Below are 20,248 nucleotides of genomic sequence, written 5' to 3' on the forward strand. Positions count from 1 at the left end.
CATGGGAGTGACGGGCATGACCTACTCACACAGGCTCAGGCCAGCAGGGCGTCTCCAAAACTCTCAAAGGCAATGACAACGTGGACCCACTTTGGTGGCATGTGACACACCAAAGGACACCGGTGGAAATGAAGGGGACAAAAGCCAGGAAGGAGCTGTGGCAGTCATGGAGTCGAAGCCCACCAACTGATGGAGCATCTGATGGACCTCAACACGTCAGTAACAAATGGACTGAAGACCAGAAACAAAAGGGTCAGCCATGGACCCTGAGTGACAAATGTGACAAAAAACTGACATCCCTCTCAAAATAAGGACAAGCCGAGTACTGCGACTAACTCTGAACTCACGGAAACCTCTCGAAGTCCACCACTTGATGTCTCGCTACGAGTGGACCCCCAAAGACAATGATAGCAAGTGCTCCTGGAAAGGCTGACAAGCAGGTGGGCTCAACATGGAGGTGGTCTGCCCCAGCAGTCAAGCTATGGTCGAGGGTCCCTGCACGGTCTGGGCAAATGGAGCTGACAATCAGTGCAGAGATGTCAGGGAGATGGTGGTCCGTCAGGGAGACGCAACTTCAATAACGCCCCCACCATCAAGCCCCACCACCACCCCATGGCACCTGAGGTCACAAAAAGAAGACAAAGTGGTCCTCCATGAGACGCCCTGATCTTCATATCATGGAAGCCGATGGCTAAAGAAGATGTGGGGGGCCGGGCTGCAGGGGGGGGTGACAGATGGTGGATAGCGGTGCTGACAGGACAAAGGCTCATGGGATTGACGCGCTGCTGCTCTGGAGGTTTGGATCCTTAGAAAGTTCAAGTTATGTGTGAAAGCTTCTTCATGTCTCAGCATTTCTGCCCAGGAGCCATCACTTCTGTCAAATGTGTAGCAGCTCTGTTGTTGGGGACACTTGCAGGAGTCATCGGTGTGCCACTGTAGGCTGTGCTTGGAGGTCCGTCTCCTCCAGCCCCACAATCAGCCGTCCATTGCGGTGGCACCTTCATCTCCACTGTGCCAACAAGCAGCTCAATAACGCCGCACGACGCATGCGCTACTGAAAGAGCTTCAGACAGCATGCAATGAGGGCACCTGACCACCAGGTGGTGCCAGAGTTCAGAATTTCAGAACAGCAAAAAGCAACAACCCTTAAAAAAAAAACAGCAGAATGGTGTGTCTGGGGGGCCGGGGGCTGAGGGTCATCTTCACATCGCTGACCAGACACACTTCTGAGATGCCCCAGATATGGAGGTCCCTTGGATTCCTGCCATGGCGTATCCTCCACAAAGCCTTTGGCATGGCTGAGAGCAGCGAAGTGCTGCAGCAGTTAAGTTACGATGGGCGCTATATAAAAATCCACTGGATCTCAAATAGAATAGAAAAAGAAGAGGGGGTGACACCGTGAGCCCCTTGGGTTGGTGAGTCTCCTCCTCCTCCTCCTCCTCCTCCATGAAGGTCATTCATATTGTGATCTTTAGCGGGGGGCTCTGCTCGCTGCACAAGGTTACTGCTTCAGTCCCACTAGTGACACCTGGTGGAGCCTCAAGTGAAGCGGCCCTCTGTCCATCTTCTGTTCATCCCTTATTCTCTGCTGGGGGGTGGAGCCTCTCCAAACGGTGCAGCAACCGCGGGGGGGCCAAAGTCCACCTGCAGCTAAGTCAAGTTACGTTGAGTACGCAGAAGACCCCTGACACAGAAATGGGGGCACCTTGGGAGCTCCAGTGCAAGAGTGGCTGGGGTGTACTGTCCCCCAATGGAAACAAGACGAATGGAAATCCTAACTTTGTACACTTAGCCCCCCCATGGGTGCATTATGTGACCCTAAGCATGTGCTGTAACTAAGGTCAAAGCTGTGTTTTTTGGGGGATGGGGGTAGGGGGGGTTGTCCTCCAGGGATTTCAGATTCATCAGATCAACAATTTCAGTGGCGTGTTACAAGTTGATCAGCACAGACAAGTGGGAGTTTTACTGCATTCTGGACACGAGACTGTAAGGAGCCTACAAACCTGTTATATAGCGTCTTTCACACATCTGTGCCTCCATTATATAACATTCTTCATATATAATTTATAGTGCCTTTCCTACCTTTCACATCTATCTATCTATCTATCTATCTATCTATCTATCTATCTATCTATCTATCTATCTATCTATCTATCTGTTATATAGCGCCTTTCACTCTATCTATCTATCTATCTATCAATCTATCTATCTAATCCTGCCAACTGCTATCCATCTCTCTATCTATTATATAGTGCCTTACACATCTATCTATCTGATCTTGCCAACTACTTTATCTATCTATCTATCTATCTATCTATCTATCTATCTATCTATCTATCTATCTATCTATCTATCTATCTATCTATCTATCTATCTATCTGTTAGATAGTGCCTTTCACTCTATCTATCAATCTATCTATCTAATCCTGCCAACTACGCTATCCATCTCTCTATCTATTATATAGTGCCTTACACATCTATCTATCTATCTATCTATCTATCTATCTATCTATCTATCTATCTATCTACCACTAATAACTGGCACCAGAGAGTGACGACATGTTGCATGTTGATTAGCACATGTGTGTGTAAATGTAACTGCATTCTGAGCACCAGACTTTATGGACCTTTATATAGCGCCTGTCACATGTCTCTCTGTCGTATTCTCCTTATTGTTGTATACTGATTATAGTGCTGGAGGGTGATGATGTGTTCCATGTTCTTCACCACACACTGTGCACAGGACATGTAGTGTTATATGGTGCCTTTCCCACGTCCATCTCCCTGTCATTTTGTATTATATTGCGCCTTTCACATCTGTCACCAGTCACCAGCCCAGATTTACTTGTTGATTAGCAGGTGCTCTTCAGGTCTTCACTGTGCACAGGACAATATGGACCGTGTAACGCTCTTATGTAGTGCCTGTCACGTCTGTCCGTCTACCACACACCTTGATGTGTTTCTTGCACGTCAGGACCACCAAGCCTGTGATGTTCCCAATGAGGAGCAGACCAGTAAACGTCTTTATATATTTTTGTGCAGAAAGGAGAAAGAAAAAAAAAAGAGAGAGTAAACTACAAATGTCCCTCGTTAAAGAGTCGCTCATTTAAAAAAGTCAATGACGTGGCACCGAGATTCGTCTTCGGCCACTCAAGCTGCTCTGGTGACATGTGGCACTCGAGTGACTCTGTTGGCACAGCCTCTTCCCCGGGTCTTCAGCCGGTGCGGCCGGTCGCTGCGTCCCCTGGAGTTCGGAACGGCTTTGTCCTCAACCCATGCATCAGAAGCCATGCACAGCGCCCCCCTGAGTCCTCGTGAATTATTGCATCTAATGGCGCCCCCTACTGCTGGCGACCGGCCACACGTTCTGCATGAATTTACTTGGGTGGGGAGTGGGGTGGGGCGGGGGGCAATAGCGAGTCTGAAGAGTGGGGTTACGAAGAGGAGGAGAGGAGAAGCCAACGAGGTCCCCTGTCCCCGTGCGTTGCCCACCACCGATGGTCGCCTGGGGCCCCCGGAAGCCCAGACCTGTGGACAGCTCCTGCTGGACATCGTCTTTGGCACCAGGTGGCTGACCCCATCACCTGTCCTCCTTAATGTCTTTGGCAGGAGGTACATCTGAGGGGGTCTCTGTCACGGACTCGCCAGTGCCGGTGTTGGCTGGACCCTCCTTCTGCTTGTCCTTCTCGGTGTCCTTGTCCTTGTCCTTCTCCTGCTCCAGCCGTGACTCCAACTCCTCCTTCTTTGCCAGGAGGGTCTGAAGTTGGCCTTGGATGTCGCTGATGCGCTTCTGCAGTTCGAGGAGCTCATTCTGCTGAGGTGGTGGTGACGTCGCTGGTGGTGCAGGGGGTCTTGAGACTGCCGGGGGTCTCTGAGCCACCGGGCCGCCATTCTCACAAGGCCTGGACGGCTGGCTGGCCGGCCCGCCCCCTCGGCCCTTAGAGATGGCTTGAGCCAGCAGCCGGCTGCTGTTGAGGGTCTCCAGGTTGAAGTGCACGCGCTTGTTGTCCTTCTTGTCCGGGACACTCTTGGTCTTCTCGTTATTCCAGTTGGATTGGAGGTGGGACCTCAGGAGCGACGGCCCCCGGGGGGGGTTCACGGCTTGAGTCTTCTGAAGATTGCAGCTAGGAGAGACGGAGAGAAGATCAACAAGTCAAAGATCTGCATGCAAGAGCCCACCACAGTGTCCCGACGGGCCTGGAGAGGAGAAACAGGTGAGCGGGGAACCCCAGTCAGGTGACCCTTTAGTAGAAAATGAAGGGATGACCCTGAACTGAATGGGCAGCAGAGGGCAGGGCTGTCAGGCACTATACAAGGTGGGCACAGGCTCGTGGTGCAAGGCAGCCTCATCTGAACCACCGGGTGCGAGGGGTGCAGGAGTTTGAACTGAAGGTTTGTATCCTGCGTGGCGTGTAAGGAGCTATAAAACGTGAAGAGTGGCGTGATGAGGGCACACTGCAAGCGCAGATCAGCTTATTGCTACTTAATGGGATTAAAAGACAACCCGCTTGTTCAGTGTGAAAGGCACTATATAAGGACCGATACCATGCAACCGTTCCAAAAGTGCTGTTCATGAAAGGCACTATATAGAAAATTGCTATATTAATAAGTTGTTTAAAAGGCTCTTTGTAGTTAATAGGATTTAAAAAAACACAAAGATGACAAACTTGGTCTTTGTGAAAGGCGCTATATAAAGAGTGATGTGTTAATAACAAATTTAAATTATTAATCAGGTTATTTCCAGTTAATGGGACTGAAAAAAAAGCAAAAAGACAACCCAATCACTCAATGTGAAAGGCGCTGTAAAGAATAAAGACTGTGATACTGATGACATTTAAAGCGCAGGTCAGATTAATTCCACTTAATAAGATAAAAAGGCGCTATATTTAAAAGACTGCTATATGGACAACATTTTGAAAGCCTACATCTGGTTTGTGTGAAAGGCGCTATATACATTTAAAGACTGTGATGTTCCTCACACATTTCAAGCTTCAATCAGGTTATTTCCAGTTAGTAGCATTAAAATAAAATGTTGGTTTGTGGAAGGCACTATATAAAGATAACCTATTTAAATAGTTTATGAAAGGAGCTATATGGAAGTTAAGTCCATCGTTTGTGGAAGGCGCTATATAAAGATCAGCACATCTGTGCTTTGAATGTTATGTCCTGTTAATGAGATTTTAAAAAAAGGCGCTATATGAAGACTGTTATGTTGTTAACACATTTAATGCATAAATCAGGTCACTTCCCATTAATGGGACAAAAAAAAATCAAAATCAAAAACAATCCACTGCCATTGGTGAAAGGCGCTATATAAAATAAAGTTTGCCATACAGATGACATTTAAAATGCGGTTGGATATTTTCAGTTAACGGGATGAAAAAAAAAAAAATCACACCCAAAGATGACCCGCTTGGTTCTTTGTGAAAGGCGCTATATAGGACAATTGTAAAAGCAGTGATCAGGTTAGATCCAGTTAATGGGACTATAAAAAAGACAACTTGATCGCTGTTGGTGAAAGGAGCTACATACATGTATAGGGGCAATGGGATTAAAACACACAGAGACGGATTTGTCACTTGGGCCTCCAGGGGGTGCTCTCTCTCTCATTCAGTACTCACTCACTGTGTCCCCCTGACCTTCTCTTCCTCCTTGAGACCCTCCCTCCTCAGCACCCCTTTTGTATTTTGGTTCATTTATATATATATATATATATATATAATATATATATATATATATAATAATATATATTTGAACCCATTTATATTTCATATAGCGCCTTTCACAACAGGTGAGATGTTAGGCTCTTTTCTCTGTGTGTGTGTTTTAAATCTTTGCTGCCCTTATAGTTGTGCTGTCCAGGATTCCAGGTGATGCCTGTAGGGGGCGCTGTGGCGTTTGTCATTATGACAGCAGCTTAGGATGTAATTAGAATTGGACCCCTCAAAGGTCCAGTGTGGCTTTGTCATCCCACAGGTGAGCTCGGTGTGTGACTGAGGGGACCCCCTCCAGAACTGACCCCCATCTTGAACCCAGGTAGGCTGCAGCCCCTAAAGACCCTTCAGATGTGATGTCATAGTAAAATGCTGGTGTGCCCTAAAAAGCTTAGGGTCCTGTAGTTGTATCTGGGGGTCTTCAAAACAGACAGCATTTTGACTGCACAGGCTGCATCCTGATGGGGGGGGGGTGGGTTTGGGGGGCTACTATAGTGCAGTGAACAGCTGATATTTTTGAATGCAGTCTGACTTTGGACCCCCTGGGGGTCCTTTCTTTGACCACATAACGAGGGTCACAGTCACAGTGGAGACCCCTTGTGGATTCTTGGATCAGGACGGCTTTGGATAGCAGAGGGGATCAGCTCAGCTTCAGAAATGGGTCAAGCCGGAGGTCAATGTGAGGAATGAGCCTGTGGTCTGCCTGGCACCATGCGGCCCCCCCTAAGCTCGGGTGCCCCCAGAGATGCCCCTCCCTTACTGACCTTTTTTCTGCTTTGGCCCTTTGGTTCTTCACGTCCTCGTAGGTCATGTTCAGAGCGCGGTGGATCTTCTGCAGCACAAACACAACATGCAGGGGGGTTTTACTTTTCTCTTCCTTGCGGCCCACCCAATAGACAAAGAAATAAAAAGTCGCCTGCCGCCCTGCGGCTCACCTGACTGGTATGGAGCCAGTACTTGAACTTCTGCCGTCTGCGGATGTGAGGCAGAATGAAGCGGTAGAAGGCGTGCTCTCCGGCGAGGGTCAGCAAGGCCCCTGAGACCCCGACGCTCAGGAGGACGAAGAGCCCCGAGAAGTGCTGGATCCCCATCTGCAAAGTCTGTGAGGACAAAAGAAGAGAGAGAGGAATCATTCTTCACTGCCGTGGGGGCTCAGCCAACAATGAGGACCCCCATTGTGAATACCAAAGGGGTATGGGACCCCTAAACCAGGCCACATAGAAACAGACCTCACCCTAGGGAGCCTGACCCCAAACTCCACAGGCAGCCTTCGACATGCACAGGCCCAAAAAGGGGGACTGGCCAAGAAAATTCAAAATGTAGCTTTAAATATCCCATAAAATGCAAAAAAAAAAAGGGAGAGGAACCTCCGGCACGTAAGACTAGAATAAAAACAAATAACAGCCTGACAAAAGAGTTTAACTAACAATCAAATCTTCATCTGCAGCCCAAAACTCAGAAGCAAACAAAATCAAAAGTGGCAAAGAGGCCAATATAAAGGCTGTGGGCGGGTCTTCCACTGTGATGTCAGGGTGACCACGCCTCCTCGGGCTCCACCCACAAAGAACAAGGAGCAGCAGGCCCTTTAAAGAGTCACAATGAATAAAACATCAAAGAAATTCAAGCTGGTCACTTCAAGGGGGCTGGGGGCTTGGGGCCCACCCCACCCAATGTGGGACTTGAACAACAACACCACCATTTAATTTCTACAATTTGCACATTTTCATACAAATGATGGAGCTCAAAGTGTTTTACATGATGAAGAAAGAAAAGTTGATAAGAAATAGAAATACAGAAATATTGAATAATTGAAGTGGAGCTCCTGAGCCACAAGGGGGCAGCAGTGCCAAGCCTCACCCCCCTGCTGGAATTTCAGTTTCTTTACAAATCCAGCAAATGAAGGAGAGCAGCACCCTGACTTTTAAAAGTTAACTGTTGAGGCGGAGCTGTCAGGGTGGTCTTCAGGTCCAGCGTTGCTCCAAATGGTGCCCACCCATCCATTCATGTTCTGGATGCCCTTTCTGCCATTAACAGCCCCACCGATGAGCATCAAAAATAAATCTGACATTCAATTGGGATTCTGTGAATGATATTCATATTGACCACTGGGTGGCAGTAGAGTGCTACTCTTCATTTCTTGAAGTCCATTAAGGGAAAAAAACGGAAGGAGAGTCCAAGGAAATCCACCCGTCTGTCAATCTGTCTGAGGTGCAGTCGGAGTGAAGCCCACCCATGTGTTGCTATATCTATCATATAGTGCCTATCTATCTATCTATCTATCTATCTATCTATCTATCTATCTATCTATCTATCTATCATATAGCACCTTTCACTTTATCTATCTATCTATCTATCTATCTATCTATCTATCTATCTATCTATCTATCTATCTATCTATCTATCTATCTATCTATCATATAGCGCCCTTCACTCTATCTATCTATCTATCTATCTATCTATCTATCTATCTATCTATCTATCTATCTATCTATCTATCTATCTATCTATCTATTATATAGTGCCTTTCATTCTATCGATATGAATATGTTCATAATTCTGTTATTTTGCTAGTAACCTGACTGGCGCTATATCAGAGAGGTCCGCTCCCCTCCACTGGTCCCGTTATGGCAAATATGGTGTGTGAATAGTATATTATGTGAATGTATTAATGAAGAACTGCGGTTTGTTTTTTAGGGGAGTTTTGTGGGTTCAGTTGTGTTTTTTCAAAAATATTTAACATGAAAATGTATTTATAATAATATAATGTGTAAGTTGTTGTATAGTTGACTGATGTTTTTTTTTTGGTTTTTTTTGTCAATAAAGTTTGTTTTTAAAAAAAATAAATAAAAAATATCTATCTATCTATCTATCTATCTATCTATCTATCTATCTATCTATCTATCTATCTATCTATCTGTCTGTCTGTTATAAAATGCCTGTCCTATTTTCTCTGTCTTTTATATAGTGCCTTTCCTCTTCATCTCCCTCTTTATTATATCGCACCTTTCCTGTTTCTTTGTCTCTCTTTATTATAAAGTGCCTTTCATTTCTGTATTCTATCTCTTTATTTTATAGCGCCTTTCCCCTCTCCTTTTCTATTTATCCATCTATTTAAAAACACATCCTATTGGAACACCAATGTAACCATGAAATTCCTTCCTCCCCAAAATCCTCAAAATGGCATCTCAGATATTTTAAATGAACACCGGTTCATGATGCCCTCTGTCTCCTGGTTGCTAAATGTCTTCTTCATTCGTGGCTCCTCATGTTGGCACAACATAAAACAGTTCTGGTTAGTCTGGAAGTAGAAATCCAACAACCAATTGCACTTCTATTAAACTGATATTCTTCATGCCACCCAGTAGGTGGCGCTGTTTCCACCGTTACCGGACAGGAACTGCGTGGAGCCTGAAGTGCCACTCCTGTGTGACTCTGCACTCTTATTGGTGTTCCAGATGTCTGTGATGTGTTTTTGTGGGTGTGGCACATAGGTGGGCGTGTCTTGTGTGAAGGAGGGCGTGGTCGGTTAACTAATTTAGAAGTAAACCCACGTGTGTTTGTCCTTTATCTCCCGCCACAAATACTATGTCAATGACACCAGCAGCCACTAGGGGGAGCCATCTGCAATGAGTGTTGCCACCTGTGGGAGTGCAGGAGCAGCAGGCGATAGCCATGGGGTGGACAGAATGACAGTTAAGAGGCTTGGGTGGGCAGCTAGGATTCAGCACAGCACAGCACCAGATGGAGCCCCCCCACCAGTGACTGGCCAAGTATTTAGCAAGTGTCCAGTTTGGGGCGAGTGAACCCCAGATGGGTCAAAGGCATGAAGCCCCTGGTTGTCTTTCAGTTGAAAACACAGACATGTCTCCCACTGTCACTGACCACCACGTTGACTCGACTCACCTCGGTGACGGCAAACACCCTCTTGCCGCAGGGGATCACCTTGTACCACTTGTCGTGCAGCATGTCCATGAAGCCATCGGACTTGTAACGGCTGATGAACTCGGAGAGATTGGAGGTGAACGGTGAGTTCTGGGGCAGCCCGATGCCATAACCTGCAGGCCAGGAGAGATGGAAATCAGCCTGTATAGCGCCTTTCACACTGAGCACATGACTTGTTTGGAGAAGGACAAGCAGGATTATTAAAACTCTCATAAAAAACATTTTTATTTCTATATAGCGCCTTTTGTTAGGACCATCACTAGAAAACGCTGTGCTTATCTGAACCATCTTGAAAAACCCAAAGAAGATCTTCAGGAAGTGAACACACATGGTCAGGCTTGTCTTGAAGGGTGGCATGGTGGTCCAGTGGTTTGCTCTGGGGTCCTGGCCTTGAGTCCATCCTGACTGAATCTTCTCCCTAAGCCAAGTGGTGAAGGCCCGGGACCCTAAAGTCTAATGGTGGCCAATTCACCTTCCTGACGTGTGCCAACAATTCTAGCAAAGCTCAGGACCTTGGGAAAGTGGGCAGTGTGGAAAGGCACTATATGGGCACGGGGATTGGGGATTACCCTCTATGATTATGGGCTGTCCACTCAATTGCCAAAGATGCCCAATCTGAGTGTGTCCAGTGATGGGCTGGCATCACATCCAGGGTTGGCACAAAAAATGGCACTGGATAAGCAGGTTAGAAAATGAATGGATGGATGTGCTCCCACTCTGAGGCAAGTGGGCAGACTGGAAACCAGCAAGTCCATCTTTATCAAAATCAAGTGCCTTTGATACTAAGAAACTGTCAGGAAAAAATGACCTTCAGACTTTGATATCACAATGTGTGTCAAGAAACACAAAGGGACACTTCACCTTTCCAATATAGTGCCTTTCATCGGGGACACTCTCGTGACAGTCTCATCACAAGCCCAGACACTCCAAGTGTGCCAACAAGCTGCAGTCGCACCATCTCATTGACTCGGCTGGTGCCCTCAAATCGTCTTCCATTCATCCATCCATCTGCCCATCTGGCCATCCATCCATTTTCATGGCCACTAGTCCATGCCAGGGAGTCAACACCCCATCTGATTAACCAGAAATGTGAGGCTGCTGGACATGGTGATGGACATTGATCCCACTTTCATTTATATAGTGCCTTTCTCAGTGAACTGCAGGCAGTGGCACAAGCAAGAAAGAAAAAGTCACACAGGGTGACGCCTGGCATCAGCAGCAAACTGGCAGTCATTGTTGACACCTGCCACCCGCTGACCTCGTGATGATATAGCGCCTTGCCAAGCCCAGCTGTTGTGTGGCTGACCAGCCCGAGCACAATCCGCCCCTCCATTCTTCTTATGCGGGCTGCTCACCCAGTCCATGACAATATAGCGCCTGTCACTTTAACAGAAGTCTGGAGGTTTCTTTAGTCTTTTAATTTCTAATAAATCTAACATTACGCGGACCCCCTGGGAGATTCGGCCAGTCTTTATCTTATGGAGCGACTTCATGAGTCCAGAGGCCATTCAAGTGTCCGACATCTCATTAAAAAAAAACAAAGCCAGCAAATAAAGAGGGGTGGGCAGGTGTCACCCTGTATAGCGCCTTTCACCTTGAAAAATGACACAAGTCCACCTTAATTGCATCGAGGACTACACGAGTGTGTTGCACAGTCTAAGCTGTGTTTGATATGTAGCGCCTTTCGAGAGAGACCACCGGGACATGGGCTGAATGGCAGCTCTCTGCAGATGGTGGGAAAATTAAATAAATAATAAATACACAAATAAAAGTACTAAGAAATGTGACAATAAACAAATGTCAATTAAACAAAATGCGTCTGGAGCATAGGACAGGCGCTATATAAATAAAATGTATTCTTCTTCTTCTTATTATTATTATTATAAAAATTCATTTCGTGTTGTTATCATGTATTTATTGTCACAATTCACAGGACTTGTATTTATTTATTTAGTCTTTCTAATCGGCCGGACGACCGAGTCGTGGTGGTCTTCTCAGGTGATTGAGCTCCTCTCTGCACAGACCCCATCCGTGACCGACCCCGTCAATCCGCTTGAGGGTCCGTTATTCATTCTGGTGGAGCCGCAGACAGACCAACGATTGAAGTGTGGCGAGTGTCCTGGGGCGTCATGGAGTCTGATGGACCACCGACAGAAACAAATGAGGAAAGAAAAGAAAAGAAAAGAAAAGCAAAGCAAAGAAAAGAAAAGAAAAGAAAAGCAAAGCAAAGCAGCCTCGCACCCCGGAGGACTTTGGATGAATGTCAGGCCAAACAAAACTCAGCCAACTCGAAACTGGAGAAACAAGCAGACGTGAACAAAACGAAAGGACCCTCGAGACATAAAGACACTTACCCTCAATCGCAAACGGCTTGCCCACCGTCAGCAGCTTACAGTCGGCATCGATGGACACCTCGTAGTCCAGGAGGGCCTTGTCCATGATGAAGGCGTCCAGCTGAGGCGGATCTGTCCTTCAACACAGAGGGGAGAATAAAGTAAGAACTGCGATGAGGACGAGGCAAGTACACAGAAACTACTTCACGTGTCTACACAAAGTCTGACGCCTAGGGAGCGCTGTGGAGCAACCTGCGGCATTTTGAGAGACGAGCCGTTCAAGCTGAAGGAGAATCTCGGGGGCGCCAGCTGTGCGGCTACGAACCAGCGAGGAGTCCAGCGCGACCGACCGCGTACGGAAAGGTCAACGAGAAACAAGAAACCAATTCCTCGGGAAAAGACCTGAGCGCTGCGTGAAGACGCAAAAGAATCGGAATGAGCGGACTTGGCACAGATTCACAAAAAATAAAAATAAAACTCACACCGTGACTTGAATCTGTCTGTTATATCGAGTCCCTGTCGTGTCCATCTGCCATTATATGGCGTACTTCATGCCTATCTGTCTTAAAGTGCCTTTCATTTCTATCATATAGTGCCTTTCGTAGCTATCTGTCTATTTAGTGCCTTTCATATCTATTATATAGCGTCTTTCACTCTATCTATCTATCTATCTATCTATCTATCTATCTATCTATCTATCTATCTATCTATCTATCTATCTATCTATCTATCTATCTTGCCAACTATGCTATCTATCTCTCTATCTATTCTATCTATCTATTATATAGTGCCTTATCTATCTATCTATCTATCTATCTATCTATCTATCTATCTATCTATCTATCTATCTATCCATTGTCCAAACCGCTGAATCCGAACACAGGGTCACGGGGGTCTGCTGGAACCAATCCCAGCCAACACAGGGCACAAGGCAGGAACCAATCCCGGGCAGGGTGCCAACCCACCGCAGTCTATCTATCTATCTATCTATCTATCTATCTATCTATCTATCTACTCTATCTATCTATCTATCTATCTATCTATCTATTATATAGTGAATTTCATATCTATCTATCTATCTATCTATCATATAGTGCCTTTCTATCTATCTATCTATCTATCTATCTATCTATCTATCTATCTATCTATCTATCTATCTATCTATCTATCTATCTATCTATCTATCTATCTATCTACTATATAGTGCCATTTACATCTATCTATCTATCTATCTATCTATCTATCTATCTATCTATCTATCTATCTATCTATAGCGCCTTTCTTATCTATCATTTTTAGAGAATCATTTCTATCTCTCTGTCTATCATTTCTATCGATTATAGCGCCTTTCACATTCGTCTTTCAGTTGGACGATCCAGGAGTCTTTCCAGCTCTGGTTTTGCCATCCTCGCCATGTTCTCTTGTCTCTCTCGCTTTATTCCAAGCCCTCGGGTTTCCTCCCTAATTTACCGTCTCTATGTCCCGTGCCCATGTCACCTATGGCGTGACTTACTCTGTCACGAGGACCACGCAGCGTGCCCACGTCGGTATTGTATGCTTGGATCCCGAGTTCCCGATGGCTCACGTTTGAAGCCAAGACTCCCGCTGTCCCCGATGCCATGCACTTTCTTTCTTAATCTAATCGGAGATCAGCTGGCTGTAACACCTCCAACCACCAACCCCCCTATGTCACACCCTGTGCCCAATGCCACCCCTGATGTCGTCGGGTTTCTGCTGCTCCTGGACATCACGCGCTGTCCACGGACTGGCATTCCCATTCAGGACTTCTTGTCCCAGGACCAGGAGAGCGCCGACCCCTCCGCTCCTGCACCTTTTCCAGTGGACTGAGTGCTCGTGTGTTTCGAGTTCTAACAGAGTGTGTGGGGTGTGCTGTGGCGCAGTGGTTTGTGCTGGCGCCCCAGACATCCACTTTGGCGTTGGCACACTCTGTGTGATGTCCATGTTCGTTTTCTCGGTGGTTTCCCCGTAAGAGTGGGTCAGAACGCGCGTCGTGATGGATGTTTGGTTCGCACTCTCCACGCTATGGAATGAACGGGTTCAAAGCCCCCACAGAAGTTGTAATGTATTGCCTCCTTTGGTGGGCTATAAGAAGCCATCAGCAAGCGGCGGGGATCCTAAACGTGCACGCGCGCTGCGTTGAAATACCGCGCACTTCCTCTGCACGCATGCGCACTCGTATCGGACGCCTTCTATCCACGGTGACTTACGACATTTGACATGCAATTGATGACATTTCTTTGGCTTTGAGAGTTGCGGCGCAGGCAGGTGAAGTGACTCGCTCCGGGCCACACAGGACCAGTAGCGGAGTTTGAAGTTCAGCGCCACGCCGCCCGCATTTCTCCGCCCGTCGGGGTCTCTCGAGGTCCCGGGATGGCCCTAAGTGTCAGCTCTTTGTAACTTCTCTTTAAACGCGACTGGCCAGCGCTTTCCCGCAGTTGCTATTTTATCTTATTTATTTATTTATTATTATTTTTTTCATTAGGCAGACATATTCATTTTATTTTTCTCATAAACGGCCCCGGGATGATTTTTTATGGCGCACTCTGGGAAAGCACTGCGTTGCATTCTGCAAATCCCCATCTTCAAAGGATCGGATGAAGGCGGGCAAACGGCCACGATGGAATTTGTTTAATAATTTAGTGCCTGAAATTAATTTAGATAAAAGTGAGAACGGCGGGCGCCTTCGACTCCGTCTCGTCGTCTCTTTGAATGGTCACAACAGCTGAAGATTTATTCTTCTGGGCTCTCCTCGCCACGGGACATTTCAACACCGACTTCGTAAGAGACTGCAGCCTGGCGGTTTTGGATCTGGGGGCGGGGGGGGGGGGGGGGGGTTTTGCGGGGGGTTATGGAATTTGGTGCTTCATTCGGCACCTGAGCCCACCAAACACAGCAGTCCGGTTGACTTTTATGCTGAGGAAATGAGCCCAGCCAATGAGTACTTCAACCCTTCAAATCTGAAATTTTATTAAACAAGCCCACCTCAGTGCCCCCTGCTCAGCCTAATGCTTTGTTACAGACCCCTGAAAGTCACACACTTGGGGTTTGAGGGTCACAAGATGAATCTGAGACGAGACTTCAGACCTTCAGCTTTCATTGCCTGGTGTTGACATGTTAAACAATACAGACCCTTTGTAGCTTTAGATGGTCTTAAAGTAAAGCTCACCAACTGCGTCAAGCCTGCGCCTCCTCAACCTCCTCACACGGTGGGCTTCCTCATCTTCTGTCCTGTCTTTCCATCATTCAGTTCTTCTATGTATTATATAGTGCCTTTCACTGTATCTATCTATCTATCTATCTATCTATCTATCTATCTATCTATCTATCTATCTATCTATCTATCTTATAGTGCCTTTCACTCTATCTATCTAGCTTTTATATAGCGCCTTTCACTCTATCTATCTATCTATCTATCTAGCTTTTATATAGCGCCTTTCACTCTATCTATCTATCTATAGCGCCTTTCACTCTATCTATCTATTATATAGCGCCTTTCACTCTATTTACATTTACATCATTTAGCAGACGCTCTTATCCAGAGCGACTTACAACAGTTTTTGTTAGTTTTTTTCGCATACCCCTTGGGGTCAGAGCGCAGGGTCAGCCATTGTACAGCGCCCCCTGGAGCAATTACAGGTTACGGGCCTTGCTCAAGGGCCCAGCAGAGTTGGCACTGACGGGGATTCGAACCGGCAACCTTCGGGATACCAGCGCAGATCCTTAGCCTCAGAGCCACCACTCCGCCACTCTATCTATCTATCTATCTATCTATCTATCTATCTATCTATCTAATCTATCTATCTATCTATCTATCTATCTATTATATAGCGCCTTTCACTCTATCTATCTATCTATCTATCTATCTATCTATCTAACTATCTATCTATCTATCTATCTATCTATCTATCTATTATATAGCGCCTTTCACTCTATCTATCTATCTATCTATCTATCTATCTATCTATCTATCTATCTATCTATCTATCTATCTATCTATCTATCTATCTATTATATAGCGCCTTTCACTCTATCTATCTATCTATCTATCTATCTATCTATCTATCTATCTATCTATCTATCTATCTATCTATTATATAGTGCCATTTACATCTATCTATCTATCTATCTATCTATCTATCTATCTATCTATCTATCTATTATATAGCGCCTTTCACTCTATCTATCTATCTATCTATCTATCTATCTATCTATCTATCTATCTATCTATCTATCTATCTATCTATTATTTAGCGCCTTTCACTCTATCTATCTATCTATCTATCTATCTATCTATCTATCTATCTATCTATCTATCTATCTATCTATCTATCTATTCCCTTGCCTAATTATTAATTTTATTGCGCCTTTCACGACCGTCTTTTACGGCACCCGTGATTATCATCTTCATATAGCGCCTTTCACGAGTGTCTTCTTCCCTTCTCGGTGTATAAGACCACGCCAGATGAACGAGTCCACGCTGCAGGTACACTCGTCGGTGGTGACAGGTGACCGTCTTGCTAATTGTCGTCGTCCCCGCGCCTCCTTGTCACTCATCCGCGGCGGGGCGCTCGCTCGCTCGCTGGCTGCTCGGTTCGGCGTTCGTTCCTCCGGACTTGTAGTGCGGGTTTTACAAATGAGTTCAGTAATTGCGGCGGCCCCTTCTCTATAAATAAGCGCGGTGCAGTCATTTAGTGTCGCATTACGAGCCGCTTCAAGCTCCATTTAAATAAAGTCGTCAATTTCTCTGCCATTCTTGAGCGGCAGCGGTAATTTCCGCGGCTCCCAATCCATTAATTTCTGTCCGCTCCACACGAGCGCAGGGGGTCAGAATTTCTTTTCTTTTTTTTTTTTTTGCCGGGCGCTAAATAAACGGGACGCCGCTCTTCATCTCGCTTAGCGGCCCCTCAGTCGTCTCCGTCGCTCCCCGCCAGACTTCATCAGATGAGATGTGACAATCCCGGCAGCACCTGATGACGCCGCCCGGCCGTTAACGGAGGCATTGGCGGGCCGCGCTTGTCACGCCGCCGTCTCATTATCCTGTAGTGCGCCTTGCATGGCTGCCACTTTGACAGCTTTTCTCTTTTTATTCCTTTGCCGCGGCAGACGGCTCGTGTAATCAGAAAAGGCTGCAGGTGTGAAGGACCGGGGGTGTATTACCGGAGATGAGGCCAGTGAAGGAAGCAGCCATGAGCGGCGCGCTCTCCGTCTCCCCGTAGCGCGGCGGAGCAGAGGATGAAGCGGGCGGATGGAGAGATGGCGGCCGTAATGACATTTGACACCTAGACATGACAAGCAAGCGCTTTGGTGGTCTAAAGACCTGGAAGTGTCTCCTTCCCGGCGTTGCAGCCCCCCAAACACCCCCCTTTCCACGTCGCTTACTTGAGCGTGGCCACTCCGTCCGGCGTGGTGGGCTCGTTGAAGCGCCGCATGTACTCGTGCATCTCCGGGAAGCTCTTCTTCATGTAGTCCTCGGCGCTGCTCTCCCGCACCGTCCCGAAGCGAAAGCCCTGCGAGGGGTGGTGAAGCTGGAGGGGCCAAGACACCAACAGAGAGAGCATCCCTTTAATTAGTTTCTGTCTTTAACGACTCTTGTATTTTATGGTTCACCGCTGCCTAATTGAAATCAGCTTTCAATCCATCTTTATCTGGAAGAGACCCCCCCCCCCCCCTGACTGCACAGGAATGCACAGAATCCGACGATCGACCCCCAGTTGTTTCGTCACAAATTGTGGTGGGACAATGGACGTTAATTGGGCAGCAGCACAGCAACGAAGGGGCGCTTGTGTCGTCCACCTCTGCTCCTGACATGCGATGAAGATGGCAGCTTCATCACATCAACCAGTCGGTCATGCGGACCACCAAACGCTTCCTTAAACAACAACAACGTAACCCACATGGGTCCCAAGACTCATCCAAGCCAAGGCCCCTTCTTCTGTTGACTGTCACTACACTCTGACAACCCCCCCCCCCACACTATTCAAGGTCGTATTTATATATAAAAGGGTCCAAATCTCAAAGGGGGGCTCATCCACCCACCACTGCTTGGGGGCACCGTATCCTCTTGAGCCAGCCCTGAGTTTGCTGGTGATGTTTCCACCACAACCCCTCCATTGTCAGCTATCAGGATTTCAAGCCCCCCATCTATGACAAGACAACTGTCACCTTCTTGATGGCTCCTTCCATTCCTGGCCCAGAGATGATAAGGTGGTCTTCACTGATAGAGGAGACCCTTCTCACGTTGTGGATGGAGCCCTCAGTCAAGCCAGGAGGAGAACCCCAAGAAGGAAACCTGCCACCTGCTGGTCCCCCCAATCCACCCATTCTGTCCCATCCACAGGTCTTAACCCTAACCTACGCTGGGTGGAGTTTAAGGGTTAGACTGGGGGGCTAGGCCCACCCATCTGGTGCACTGTGTTACTAAGTCTCAGATCAATGGGGTCTTCCTCTCAGGCCACAGTTGATGTAAATCCATTAGAAATCAATGAATGAGGCACATGGTGGTGCAGTGGTGGCACTGAAGCCTCGTGGGAAGGCATCTGGGGGTGAGACGGGGGGTCCGTGTGGCATTGCCTGTACAAAGCAAGGCCATAAGAAATCTTTATGAAGGAGGGAAAAAAAAATACAACAAAGGGTTCAAAAAATAAAAAGTGAATTACGTAAACGTCAAAAATCAAACTCCATAAGAGAATCCAAAATCAACAGCCGGAATGTCGAACTCATGTGGCAGACGGCCAAGGGCTTTACCCAGTCGAGATGCCCTTCTGATGAGAGGACATGCCAACAGCAGAGAGGGCAGCCCCCCTGGATGGTATTGAGGCCACAGGCTTGGAGCTTGGAAGCTAAGCCTTGCTGGGGTCAGTGGCCACCACCGCCTGGTCAACTCCGGAGCCCTGGACTGCAGCACTTCTGCCACACCTGGAAATGCTGCCAGTTGAGGACCAGGGAGCACCTGGAGGACTTCCAGGTGTGGTATAAGAGAGGGCGCCTCACGCCATTCGAGGAGCTCAAGAGGACAGAGCTTGGGAGAGAGGAGAGGAGTGAAGGTGACGAAAGGAGAAAGAAGGGACTGAGCAAAAGTCATTGTGGCTGATCTGAGCGGTTAGTGCTGTATAAAAGAATAGAAATAAATCCTGTGTGCTTTGGGACTTGTGACATTGTGCCCGTCTGTGTTGGGGGGGCTGGTTTCCCACACTCAGAAAAGAGCGAATTCCTCTCAATGACCCGCAAACACCAAAACGAACCTCCTGGACTTCAACTCCCAGCCTGCCTTTAAACAGCTGGGGGCGGTCCCTTAATAGTAAAGGAGAGATGGCCCCGCCTCTTGGGGGGATCCACCCACAAAACACCTGGAATGGGAAAAAAACTGAAGACACGAAAAAAAGGAACAAATGGAATAAAAAGAGCAGACAATGCAGAATTAAACAAATAATAAATGAACAAAATAATAGTTTAAAAAATATGGAAACCCACGAGTGATGATGAAATAAAGAAGGACGTGAGCCCCGGCGTGACCATAACTGACATGAACATGACGCTGTTTTCATGAGCGAGGACAAAGGACAGCGCGGGTGAATGTGGCAGAGGCAGGTGAGGTGGCAGAATGACCGAGCCCTGTAGGTGGCGCCACTTCACCGCACGTCTCAACGCACCAATTTCAAGCACCCAATCACCTTCACCTTTGAGGACAGGTGGCATGGAGCACTGTAGGGGGCGCCAGTGCACCCCAAGTGTGCCACGCTATACTGATTGACCTGAATTTTACAGACTAGGAGGACACCCACATAAACACCAACAGAACACGCAAACGTCACACGAGTGAATCAGCAGCTGGGTGAACGTGAACTACGTGGCTGAGCTTTGTGGGGGTAAAACACGTGAAGAGTCGGCGCCTCCTCGTGAAGGTGCTAATCATTGTGCACCACTCTGAGTGTGCAGCTGGCTTTCTGGGCGATGTCGCAGTCTACTTGTGGACCGAAATGTTAGGCGGGACAGCAGCAAGTCGTGGGGGGTGGGCAGACAGACAGACTCCAATTATCAAGTTCTCACCGACGTGACTAATTACCACCAGTGACACTTGATTACATCCATCCATCCATTTTCCAACCCGCTGAATCCGAACACAGGGTCACGGGGGTCTGCTGGAGCCAATCCCAGCCAACACAGGGCACAAGGCAGGAACCAATCCTGGTCAGGATGCCAACCCACCGCAGGACACACACAAACACACCCACACACCAA

The 20,248-nt window shown here is 47.3% G+C and overlaps 1 protein-coding gene across 1 annotated transcript in view; it reads right to left on the reverse strand.

Annotated features, from left to right (window-relative positions):
* Window positions 1-3,026: 3,026 nt before the first annotated feature.
* Window positions 3,027-20,248, reverse strand: part of grin3bb (glutamate receptor, ionotropic, N-methyl-D-aspartate 3Bb) — a 173,074-nt gene continuing 155,852 nt past the window's right edge. The window contains exons 4-9 of the mRNA XM_028816953.2: window positions 17,390-17,535; window positions 12,011-12,126; window positions 9,618-9,769; window positions 6,650-6,814; window positions 6,479-6,546; window positions 3,027-4,124 (exon numbers count right to left, since the gene is read on the reverse strand). Of these exons, the coding sequence (XP_028672786.2) occupies window positions 3,581-4,124; window positions 6,479-6,546; window positions 6,650-6,814; window positions 9,618-9,769; window positions 12,011-12,126; window positions 17,390-17,535 (1,191 nt within the window). The 3' untranslated portion in view covers window positions 3,027-3,580. The remainder of the gene's footprint in view (window positions 4,125-6,478; window positions 6,547-6,649; window positions 6,815-9,617; window positions 9,770-12,010; window positions 12,127-17,389; window positions 17,536-20,248) is intronic.

This window comes from Erpetoichthys calabaricus, chromosome 12 (genome assembly GCF_900747795.2).
Source record: "Erpetoichthys calabaricus chromosome 12, fErpCal1.3, whole genome shotgun sequence".
NCBI lineage: Eukaryota > Metazoa > Chordata > Cladistia > Polypteriformes > Polypteridae > Erpetoichthys > Erpetoichthys calabaricus.